Raw genomic sequence first — 12,781 nt, forward strand, 5'->3', positions numbered from 1 at the left:
TTTGGTTTTGGTTTATTTCCTATTTTATTTCTAGGACTCTTTCTGTTGCAGACCAGGTTCTCTTGGTGATCTCATCCACACCCAAAGCCGAGATCTCTCTCCTGTGCTTTGGGCTCAGAGATCTAACGTGTCCTTTAAAGCTGAACTTAGTGCCCCCTTACTGCAGCTCTGTCTCTATCACTAATGTGTGGTCTCCTCGCAAGCACAAACCTCACCTTATTCACCTCTGAATTCCCAGTACCCTGGGTAGGCACTCAAAGTTTGCTCAATAAATAATGACAAATCGAATCAAGTAATTAGCCACCTATGAGAGGTAGAGGTTTGACTCCCACTACTGACGTCTCTACCAACAGGTCAGAAAAAGTAGAGCTCAGCTGGTTAGAGTACAGAGTAATGAGAGCAAAGTTGCCGGCTCCATCATTCCACAACCAGTCAGCTTGTCCTGGATGGTAGCCATAGGCCAACTTTGAACTCTAACTGGCCATCTTGGAAATGTAACGATGGTCACAAAGGGCTGTGGGTGAGAGCAGAGAATCATCAGCCCCAAGGGCGGTAGGGTCTGACCCCAGCCCATCATCATCATCTCTCTTTGGTGTCTCCACCTGAGCTCCCTTTGTGGGGTGTGGTTGGTGTTGGTTCAAGAAAACCTTGGAAAGATGGAGAGAGAGAGAGAGAGAGAGAGAGAGAGAGAGAGAGGGAGGGAGAGAGAGAGAGAGGGAGAGAGAGAGAGAGAGAGATTGATTTTCTCCTTCCGCAGCATTTCCAGGGGCTATGCATCTCACTCCTGCCTCTCCCAGGAAAGTCTAAGGTGAGCCAAGAAAATTTTCTTTATAGTGTGAAGGGCATACTTCGTGAGATTCTGAGTTTAATGCACATTTTTAGGTCAGCACATTAGTCCTACAATTTCTGGGCGGAGGACTTAAATCCTGCTGTGGAAGGACTGTAATCCTGAGTTAACATAAAAGCAATTTTAGGAAATATCTATCAGGACCAACATTACATTGAAAAAAAACCAAAAAACAAAAACAAACCAAAAAACCCAAAACCTGACACCTCTCTGCAGATCATTGTTCTTTCCAGGTAGTTCTGAAGTAACTTTTCCCAATGACCCTGGAGGCAAAGAAGACTCCATTTTGGAAACATTGGCTGGGTGAGCTGGTGACTCACACCTCAGATGAATTAATAAAACTTAAGAAAACAAAACCAGATGTTTCCTTCACTTTACTATAGGCCTCTATGCTTTCGTTGGTCAGTTACACTGTCCGTTGTTGATTTCCTTCTATTGAGGCAAGAATCAATTTTTTAAAAAGCTTGAGTCCCTGCTATTTGGCTTGAACTTCCACAAAGACTGCAGCTTCAGCACTGACCGTTTCAGCAAAGCTACAGCAGACCAGAGAGCTTGGAACTTGCTAGAGAACGCTTGCGACAACCTTTGCGGAAAAGCAGGGTGAAGCAGGCTCTGTGCTCGCAGATCAACCTCCATGGAATCAGCAAGGGTCTGGCAAACTAGCTGTGGCTTCCTCTCCAGATCCAATATTCATTCCTTGGCCCTTGACCCTCCCAGAAAATGCTAAGGACTGCATTTTAGCGAACCCACAACATATATTTTCATTCTTCTGGCCAGACCAGTGGAGGATACAACGAAATCCAGAGTGACGCACTTTTAAAATTCCTAATCACACCGCCCATCGTTCCCTGAGAACTTCGGAAGCTTTCTGCTTTTTGTAAGGAGGGAAAATAATTTATTTTTTCCTCCATCTATTGTACTTGGGTTAGAGCAATTATTTTCCCCAGACACCACCCACAGCAGAAAACTCCAGATGTTCTTGGGTTATAACGGGAGAATGGATTACAAGTGCTGGCGTTTCTCAAACTTGGCATCCTCCCTCAACTTTCTCGCTGGGGGCCCTTAGTCCCCTTCTCCCACACCTTTTCCAGCTGGGCTCTGTCTTTTCTTACCTCAAGGATCCAGGGGCAAACCTAGCTCTGTACCTTGACAGCTCCATCCCTTAACTTGTCATGAAAGTATTTTCTAGAACTGCAGTTACTGTCATTCTGCCCCCTCATTTGCCCAGCTCCAGGTGGCAGGGTGTCACCGTAACCACCTCCCCACCCCGCCCCACCCCCCAGGCATTTGCCATAGTTAGTCACTGAGTCCTGCTGAGTCTACCTGCTAAATGACTTTTTTCTCCCCTGGGCCAGCAGTCTCACCTGCCAGGTGTTCTAACCATTACCCCTGCATCCACTTTTGCCCCATCTTGATCATCCATCTTTCCTACTGCATCCGCAAGGAGAGAGATCTTTCTAGAACCCAAATGTGGTCAATGTCTTCCATATACTGCCACTCCCCAGGAATGTAGTGGGCATGGTGGCCCAGAAAAATTCCTTGCACCAGTGAGCAATGTGTAAGTGCTCAAGTCATAGGAACGGCAGGGCCTTCCCAGGCTTCCCAGCCTCCTGATCCTTCCCCTCCCTGTGCGTTTACCATCTGGACTTCCTTCCATCATGGTGCCATGTTGGCCCTTTACTTGCTAGTCTTCCCCACTGGGCTGTGGGCCGTGGACCTGTTTCAGTGATGGGTCTGCAACACCGGGCACAGTGCCTGGCACAGACCAGACATTCAGAACTAAATAGTAACAGAGACGACACTCTCTCCCTCCAAGGCAGCATGTTAGCCCCCCACTACGGCCCTAACAAATTAGCATAGACTCAGGGGCTTGTCCTCTTATGCTTCTGGAGGGCAGAAGTCTGAGCTGGTTTTACTGGGCTGAAGTCAAGTTGTCAGCCGGTTGCATTCCCTCCAGAGGCTGTAACGGGAGAATCCACTTCCTTGCCTTTTCCAGCTTCCAGAGATGGCCTTCCTTTCTCTTCCGATTTAGCAACATAGCATCTCTCTGACCCTGTTTCTGTTGTCCCAGCTCTTTCTCTGAACACGGCCTGGAAAGGGTCTCTGGTTTTGTGAGACTGTGTGATTAGTCTGGGCCCAGGATAATCTCCCCGTCTCTTGAAATCAGCTGGTTAGCAACCCAACCTATAGTCTTAATTCTCTTTGCCAGGTAACCTAACAGACACAGGTTCCCGGGATGTCCTACAGACGTCTTTAGGGACCATTAGTCTGTCCATCAGAAGCAGAAGTGGGGGGCGCCTGGGTGGCTCAGTTGGTTAAGCCGCTGCCTTCGGCTCAGGTCATGATCTCAGGGTCCTGGGATCGAGCCCCATATCAGGCTCTCTGCTCAGCGGGGAGCCTGCTTCCTCCTCTCTCTCTCTGCCTGCCTCTCTGCCTACTTGTGAGCGCTCTCTGTCAAATAAATAAATAAAATCTAAAAAAGAAAAAAACGAAGCAGAAGTGGGTGAGGAAATTCCATCTGAAGTCCCTTGCTAATGCTTTTCACACAATTGCAATGCTTTGACCTAATGGGCCACAGTGGCCTGGAGATCAAAATTGTGACTGAGTCCCCTCTGTGGTCCCAGTGCCTGGCCCAGGGCTCAGCCCATTTGACATGTTCAGTGTTTGCCGACTGGAAATCAGGGACTAAAGGATCGGTTGGCCGGAATGTTTAAATCAACCTCTTGGCTCCCCTTAGAAAATGGAACTTTGAGGGTCGAGGTTTCAAGCAAGTGTTAAAAAAACAATTTTGTAGCACAATGAGGGGTCCAGTTGCCATTGTCTTGCTTTCTCACACTAAACCAGCTTTACAGTTAAAAAAACAAAACCCAGGGGCGCCTGGGTGGCTCAGTGGGTTAAGCCGCTGCCTTCGGCTCAGGTCATGATCTCAGAGTCCTGGGATCGAGTCCCGCATCGGGCTCTCTGCTCGGCAGAGAGCCTGCTTCCCTCTCCCTCTCTCTCTCTCTGGCTGCCTCTCTGTCTACTTGTGATTTCTCTCTGTCAGATTAATAAATAAAATCTTAAAAAAAAAAAAACCCAAAAAATAGGCATCTTCCATAATTCGACAGAAGTCTTCCAGATTTTTTCAGACGAAAAAAATAGCTCACATGCTTTTTGCCTAGGCTACATGGGAACACAGCTGTATAGGAAATTGAAATGAATAAAAGAAAAAAAAAAAGCATGTCATAAAGCCTCGTGACTCCCAGAGCAACCAAGAATTGAATCCTTCTCAAGCAATTTTTGTAAGATTAGTATTTAAACACAGAGCAAGCCACTTCGGTTCCAACAAATCTGGAGAAATTAAACCTTGTTTCCAAGAAGTGCTCACTGAGCCTTCGATGCATTTTTTCATCACTGCAAAAGAAATAACTCGCACAAATACATCGTGTCACCTTAGGGGGCCCGAGCGCCCATCAGCCAGCACCAAGTGGAAAATGAATAGACCTGGGGTCCAGGCAGACGCCAGGGGCAGGACTCCCTGGCCACAATTGCAGTATGGTGTGTGGCAAAGGAGAGAAGGTCTTTTACTAGGCAGACAGAATTGTCCAGAAACTGTCGGGTCTCACAGAGTTCCGGCTACAGCCAAGACAGCCCCAACTAAGCCAGTTCTCAAGAGTTCAGTCTGCACCGTGGCAACGGCTTGGGACCCCTCCAACTTGCTGAACGGGAGATTTCAAGAAAAGCAGCCCGGAGTCGAATCATGGTCTGTAAAGTGTTTTCCATATTTTACTTATACAGCACCTCGTCAGCAAAACCTTACAGGGTATGCAACCTCAGTTTCAAGAGCCTTCGGAATCCTGGTCAAAATGTTCCGATGTACATCACTTCATCTGCTCCCCTGAGCATGGCTGGCAGCTGCACGGGGGCCGGAATCAGAATCCAGCACCTACCACAGTGTTGGCAGCCGGCAGTAGCTCAATGAATGTTTACTGAATCAGTCAGCTGGCATCATTTCATGAGGGAAGAAACAGGCTCAGAGAGGTTTAGGTGGCTTCCGGAGAGTGCCCAGTGGCCGGCAGGGTAGGGCCTTAGGCCTATCGATTCTCCTGCCCCATGCTTCGAAGGCCTTCCAGACCCAGCTCAGTAAAAGGTCAGGAGGACGTTGTGCTTCTTTTCAGCACATTCACTGAGCATTTACCCTAACCCAGGCCTCTCCGCCACGCTTCCCGTTTGCTGTCTGCCTGGCTGGTTCCTTAAAGCCTTCGTGTTAACGTTACCTCCCGAACCTTCCCACATTCCCCTGCCGCTCCTCGTGCCCATCGCCCTCCACCGTGTTCCCTACCTGTCCCCGATCCCAATCTCTAATTATTTTGTACGTATTTTGCGTATTTGTGGTTGGCCTGCTCTGCCGGGAATATAAGCTCTGTGAGGGCAGGGGGCCCGCCCAGACTTTCTGGGGACAGTCAACCCACTGTAAGACGAGGGAGATGTGGCCACTGAAACAAAGAGCCAACATGGGCTCAGGCGCATTCATGAAAAAGTCTAGAACAACAGACTCCTGGTGCATGTCCAGAAGATAGGAAGAGAATAAGGCTGTAAGTTTGGGAGCAGAAAGGCCCAGAAGACATACCAGCTCCTCTTTTCAAATGTCTGAAGGCTGCAAGGGAACAGAGGGCACAACTTGCCTAGCAGGTGCAGCCCGAAAGGGCTGACTGAGAGGAAGTCACAAGGGTAGGTTTGGCTTCGAGGTGCCCCTCGTTACAATTGCTGGGTACTGTCTTCCATACGGATATTAAGGGCTAGGAGGGTGACCTGTGTCAATTTTATTCTTCACTGTGTATACAGCATAGCACATGGTATGTCTGTCGCTCAAGGAACCATTTGATTGGATGAATGTTGTGTGGAAGATCGAGTCCAGGTGGTGAGTTGTCACTGTTCACTCTGCTCAGAACTGCTCCTCGTCCTCACCACCCTTCATCTGGGTGACCCCCTGCTTAGCTTCGAGGTCTGTTTAAATGTCACTTCATTAGAAGATCTGCCTTATTCCCCTACCAGCAGGCAGCAGTCCCCTCTCCCAGCCTCCAGTACTCTGCCATCACAGTCTTTATGGCGATTGCATTTTATGTTCTTTGCCAATTATTTAAGATAGATATTCCCCTACTGGAAGGCAATCAGTGTTTCTGTAGCATATGCTCTGTGAAAGCAGGGATGGTTGTAGAACTGTCTGCACTATAGCCACTGTGTGTGGCACAAAGTAAGCTCTCAAATATTTCTTGAATGAATTCACTTTATAGCTAAGGAAGCAGAAAGGCTCAGCAAAGTCAAGTAACCAGCTGACACTGTGTAACAGTGGCGCCTGGGTTTGAAACCAGATCTGTGTAACTCCAAAGCCTGGGATTTTTCTACTTCATCATGCTATGTGGGCACAGAGCCACTCTTTAGGACCACATGCTCTGCCACAAAAGATGCCCCCCTCCGGCGAAAATAGTGGAAGGCAGATTGGGGAGGCATGGTGCTAGCCAGGCTGCCTTGCTTATGGACACAGGAGGGCACTTCACTAAGAATTCGAGAAACTTCCCAGTCGGGCAAACTTGTGTTTGGCAGCCAACAGTGCAGCGAATGGAGGGACAGAGCTGAGACTTCATGCCTTTCCCTGGCCTCATGTCAAGCAGGTGGTGGGCAGCAGAATGGAAGCCCGCAATTTTCTGCAGCCTCCTTCTAGTTCTCCAGATGGATTAGCCCGCGGACCGCCACTGGAGCCACTAGAGGAGTGGCTAACAATCTAGACTTTGGATCAAGCCTGTGAAATGAAAAGAACAGAATGTGTTCCCACAGCATGATTTGGATTACGTTAAAATGCAGCTCTTCAAGAAGACCATGTATACACACAGCCTGTATCCAACAGGGGCTCCAAAAAATGGGAATTAGTATTGCTATCATTTCCAATTTATTCCAAGCTTCATACCTTACGCTGCATCATCTGTGTGGGGTGCCTCCTATCAAGGACTGCCTGATGGAGTTAAAACATCAGTACTTCTATCTCTTTTTGTTAAATAAACTTAAGTTGAAGAAACTAAGCTTAAGTAACTTAAGTGAACTCAAGAAAACAATGCTCCCAACATGGGGCTCAAATGTACTTAATGTACTCAATGTACTTACTCAGATCGAATGTCAGATTCGATCTGTGAATTAGAAAACATGGTTTGTTCAAGAAAAGAGGGGTGTGTAGGCCCACCACCTGCGTCTCTCACTGGACCATGAATAAGAAAGCTGGCAACAAAACAGAGTGCTAGTGTGCTTGGTGCCTTTACTAGACAAAGTTGCTGTGAGCAAACCCTAACCTATAAAACTGCTCAGGTACACAAAGAAAGATCTCTCTAACTGGGGAAAGGGCTGTTTGCGTGAGCGTGCTTTCAACTAAACTTGGAATGGCTTTTCTACCTAACGGGACACAGAATCTACTCTCACCACATCATGGAACTGACATTTTCATGACATTATCCATTACCGAGCTAACAGGCTACAAATCAGTGTGATGGAATTTGAGAGCTTTGAGTCTTATTTCTTAAATGGTCCAATTGTGACCACAAGCAAACATGTCCATCCTTACACGTAAGCCCCTTGGTTGGCAGCCCCACACGTTACGTTCTGGTAGGTTCCTGTCTGCTCTTTTTTTAAACATCAGTCTTCCCCGCTTTCCCAGTAGGTGTATAGGTAGAAAAATAAATGAAGTCAGCACTCTTTACTTCTCACTAGAATAAACTGTGACTCAAATACGGTGAGTGGTTATTTGCAAGGCTATAATTTTTTTTAATGACAGATTTTCCTAAAAGAAACCACTATAACATCTGTCCAAGTACTCCAAGGGAAAACGAAAAAATACATACAGATTAAGTCTATTTCTTTAACAGCACATTGCCAAACACGGACGACGAGGATAAAATGCCAAGGAACCTTACAAAATAACTTTGAAAGATGCAATGTTTGAGTCACTCAAACGCGCAGGGCTCACAAAGAACAGAACAGTTAAGTCCGAGAGCAGCTCTCCTTTGTGCGTGATGGTAACTCAGACTGTCCTTCATTCGAGTTCACTCAGGTGTCGAAAACCGACGGGTATATGAGCACAGTTTGTTGGTTCTTCTTTGCTTGGAGATGTGCACACAGATTAGAGGAGAGGAGAAGCTTCCAGATGCTGATATAAGCACAGCAGCCTTGGTTCCCCTTTGATAAAGTACGAAGGCAGATTTAGTTGACTCAAGCTGTATCGGTTTCCCTAAGAAAAAGTCTGATGCATGCTGAAAGAGACGAGTTACTGACTGTGTCATGCTAAGTATTTACAGCCATTTTCCTAAAGTGAGCTCAGTAACCTGACAGAATAAAAAAGGTAGTTGTTAATTTCGTGTATGACCTTTTACAACTTGAATAACTTCATGGGTGAATGACGCTGAAGTTCAAAGCCCCTCAAACACACATTAACAAGAAATGAGAGACTGTAAGAAGAGGCGCACGTCCTCTCGAATGCACACGTCACGGGGCTCCTGCATAGCAGGAAAGTCGCTACCACTACGTAACAAATGGCTATGCCAACAGTTAGAGCTGCCGCTCAAGAGTCCGACAGTAGAATTCCCTTAAAATCTCAGAGTGTTCGCAACAGTACAGACACCTTGGGAAGAATAAGTACATATTTTGTTTGGAAAGACATCTTTTTCTGGGAAATTTGAACATCATGTAAACATGTCAGTTTGCGAATCGGGTTAAGATTTAAGGCAATGCTACTCAGACCCGAGGCAGGGGGAAGACCCACAAAAGTTCCCATTTGTCTTCCGAAACATTAACAACAGGTCAGGATCCACATCAGAACATATCCCCCTTTGAAGCATTCGCTGCACCTGTAGGATTTTTCAGCATTACAAAATAGAATCTACTTTCATTCTCTGAGTAGGAAATGGGAAGTTGCTAAGTACTCTTCCTTGAAAACTGTAAAAGAAAAAACAAACCCACACCCACACACACCCACATGGCAGCTTCGGTATTTCATATTAAAAAGTAACATGGAGAGGAAGACAAGTCTAGCCGGAGCACGTAAAGGAACACTGCCCTTACGGTGAGTTCCAAAGCGGTGCGCTTCTCCCCGACTGACCTTGATGTAGTGTGGAACGATCATGGGAGTCATAAATTAACTTTAAACATCAACTACAGACTAACGAATGACAATGAGACACAGTAAAGTTCAAAAATTTTACATTTTGCTCCTGTTTGGCTGCTAAAGAGCAGCGATTTAAATCGATATAAAAACATCTGACCACAAAGCTTGCTATACAGATAAAGTATATAATCCAAAAGTAAGCAGCACTGAGTTTCTTATTTAAACTTATCTGGTATGGAATATTTACACATCTGGGAAGAGAGCTCTCCGAAGCACCCCCCGCTTCTCTTGACTCCGCTCCCACGCTCTGCCCCGGCCCCCACCAATGCAAACCACCTGCCCTGTGCCATGTACACCCGTACTTTGGCTAGCCTGGCAGGATGATACGACTCCTTCCTATGGTCTTGGTCTGGGAGAAAAGCAACACAGTCTTGGATGTCATTTGTAGCCCTTCTTTTCTGAACACCAGTGTGCTATAGTCAATGAATCTGTTCTTTCATAGCAAGGGTGGGGGGAAGAGGCCCCCCCCCACTTCACTCCCAACTCCCAACGGGACAAGATCCGAACACCATCAGTCTCTAATGCCACAACAGGCCACCGGAGAAAAAGGAAAGACAAAGGTCACGACCAAGGCAGTAGCAATGAACACAAGTTTCCCAACAGAGGAACCTCTCCGTCCCTGGGCTTTCCCAGAGATAACACTCCCTCTTTCCTCTCCCTCCCCTCCCACGAAACAAAATTAATTCACGGCACAAGAACTTGGTTCTCTGGTTAAGTATCAGGTAAGTGTAAGAAAGAGTAAATCTGTCACTTGGTGTACTTTAACTGAGACGTAAAGCTAACAGAACACACAACATCACTGTGAAAATAACTTTTTTCTAAAACAGATCCAATCTACATAGTGCAGCCAATGAAACATAAAAGAATAGTTTGTTCACAATCTGCCTTGTACAGGATATTTATATTCTCTCGATGCCATATAAAGAGCATTTATATAGCTTAAACATTCAGAGACATGCACTGGGACTTTTTAGGTAGTACAAATTTCTTCACAATCACATGTGCAAATTTTACAAATCACTAGGTGAGTATTAGTAAGCTTAGGCTGGACTGTGTCTTGTATTATCTAACAAATTTAATGGGGGCTCAGAATCATCCATAGGAAGAACCAGGCGTGTTCCCCGAATGACCAGTTCGTGGTCCCCAAACGCAAGCTCCCGATCCAAGGCATCTTCAGAACTGTTTCCCATAAACCTCCTAGGGGCACCGGATGCTCCCGATTCGGTGTTCACAGTGGAATCCCCATACGTCAAACTAATATCGCCATCATTGAGAATAAGATCGGAGTCATCGTCTTTCAATTGCTCCTGGTTCTAAATACAAATAAAAGAAGTCTTAAGAATTGCTATGTGGCTGACTCAAGAAACATTTCCAAGAGAAGAATTTTTCGAGGACTCGTATTAAAACCCTTCAGGGCTAGTCTGCTGCCTTCAGGATAAAGCCCACAGTCCTCACCTTGGCTTAAAGACACCTCGTGACGCAGGCGTTTCCCCATCCCCCCCCCCCCCCCCCCCCCGGCATCTGCCTCCCCCCCCCCCGCCCCCCCCCCGTGTGCCTGCCGTTGGAACTGCTGACACGTACCCAAACCACTCATGCTTTCCCTTCCCTTCTGTCTCCCCTGCCCTCCGTCCTGTGACTATAGCCTGCTTATCACTGAGGTCTTGGCTTAAAAGAAAGTCCCTTCCTGCTGGAAGTCTTCCTTGATCTTGCAAAGCTGGCTTAGGTGTGCCTCCTGTGCTCTTGCCCAGTGGTCGGCACTTAGCCCTGGCCCTGGACTGCCCTTTCCCCTCGTACCACAGCTGCACGCGCACTGACTGGTCTGCTCTCAGCCCACACTAGCTTCTGAGCCCCTTCTGTGCTTGAGTCCAACCACCAGACGGCCTGGGGCACACGGAGGGTATTCTCCAAATGTAAGGTCAATGGATCACTGAGTGGATGAGTGGATTTATGGAAATCAAGCTTTTACTTCAGTATGAACAATGCCTAGAGATACAATGTGTTGAAACCTCACCATACACTTGCCTCCCAGCTCAATAAGCTTTGGTTCTCATGGGACTTTGTGGCCAAAAATGTAGAATTAAATGAATTATGTTCTACAAAAGGGGAAAAATCAAATACACACACACACACAGAATGCCATTTTGGTAAATAAAAGAATGTTATATATGCATAGAAAACTTTGGAAGGGTAGCAACAAAATGATGATCTTTAGCTCTGCATGATAAAATTGCTAGTGATTTTTATTTTCTTATGTTTTTGTACTGAAATTGTATTATATTGAGGACCTATTACTTTTAAAAATCAGAAAGTCATCCTTTTCTAATATAAAGCATAAGAATCATTCTAAACACTCCTACGGATCTGGCAAAAAAAAAAAAAATCTGTGACTAATATTCCTTGAGGGAAGCAGAGCTGATACAAACAGCAGACATCCGTCTCTCCTGAGTTGTATGTGTTTGAAAATCGTAAATTTGTCTGAGAGAGTCAGACTGAGGAGACTGTTAAACACCAATTTAAAACAGTTTTAATTTGCTGTTGCTAAATATTTGCCTAAATACCCAAAGCCATGTGAATTAAAAACCAAACAAACCCATTCTACTAACCAACCGTAAGGCCCTCCTGCTCTGTAGAGTATGACATGAAGGCCCACCAGGGTCTGTCACCTCGCTGAGCGATATTCAACAAAAAAGCTCGGGGATGCCTTCGCACCAGCAAGAGCTCTTCAGCACCTTTAAGGACTGTGCTGAGTGTGAGGTTTGGGGCAATAGCTATCAAATTTTAGAATGCATGTATGCCTTTTGACTCAGCAATTTAACCCTTAAAATCTATTTTATATACCTTTATATACTTGGATAAATTCATAGGTACAAGAATATTTACTATAAACATGGTTTGTAGAGACAAAAAAGGAGAGGAAACTACTTAAAGGTCTATCCATAGGAGACTAATTAAATCAATGCTGGTCTAGCCATACTAGGCAGCCATGAATAAAGAGAAGATAATGGGTCTTGTGTAGTCATGGAAAGGTAGCCACGATATATCACTAAGTGAAAATGCAAGTAGCAGGTGCAATTGTGATCTCACTTGTATAAAACAGTAAGAAAGCTACACATGTAAATTTGTCTAAGTTTGTGCAAAGCTATATATACACATGGAAGTAACGTACTTCTTGTGTACTAGGAAGTATACACAATAAATCATTAATAAAGACCGTTTCTGGGGGGATGTAAGTGGGAGAAGGAGCAAACTGATTTTTCACTTTGTACATTCCATACTGTTTGAATAGCTGGCCACAAGTAGAGTTAACTTTAATAATTAAAAAAGTAGGTGTTAATTAATTAATTAACAAGTGATAAAACATTAAAAGTTAAGTTTTATGGTTGTTACAGGTTACATGCTACCCCCCCAAAGATGCTAAAATCCCAACCACGAGTACCTGTGACCTCATATAGAAATAGGGGCTTTGCAGATGATCAAGTTAAGATGAGGTCATTAGTGTGGGCCCCGACCCAGTATGACTGGCGGGTGTCCTTTAAAAAAAGGGGAAATTTGGGGACGCACACACACACACACAGAGTGTCATGTGAAGATGAAGACAGCGATCTATATAACTCATCTACTACAAGCCAAGCAACACCAAAGACTGGCAGCAAACCATCAGAAGCTAGGGAGAGGCCCGGAGCAGACTGAGCCTTATGGCCCTCAGAAGGGACCAACCCTGCCGACACTTAGACCTCAGACTTCTCCAG

General features: G+C 45.7%; 1 protein-coding gene across 2 annotated transcripts in view; it reads right to left on the minus strand.

Annotated features, from left to right (window-relative positions):
• Positions 1 to 7,605: 7,605 nt before the first annotated feature.
• The window catches only part of SLC9A6 (solute carrier family 9 member A6), a 52,358-nt gene continuing 47,182 nt past the window's right edge, over positions 7,606 to 12,781 (minus strand). For both annotated transcript variants that reach the window (XM_059384808.1, XM_059384809.1), the window contains one exon: positions 7,606 to 10,345. In XM_059384808.1, the coding sequence (XP_059240791.1) occupies positions 10,073 to 10,345 (273 nt within the window). In that variant the 3' untranslated portion in view covers positions 7,606 to 10,072. The remainder of the gene's footprint in view (positions 10,346 to 12,781) is intronic.

Source organism: Mustela nigripes, chromosome X (genome assembly GCF_022355385.1).
Source record: "Mustela nigripes isolate SB6536 chromosome X, MUSNIG.SB6536, whole genome shotgun sequence".
In the NCBI taxonomy this organism is placed as follows: domain Eukaryota; kingdom Metazoa; phylum Chordata; class Mammalia; order Carnivora; family Mustelidae; genus Mustela; species Mustela nigripes.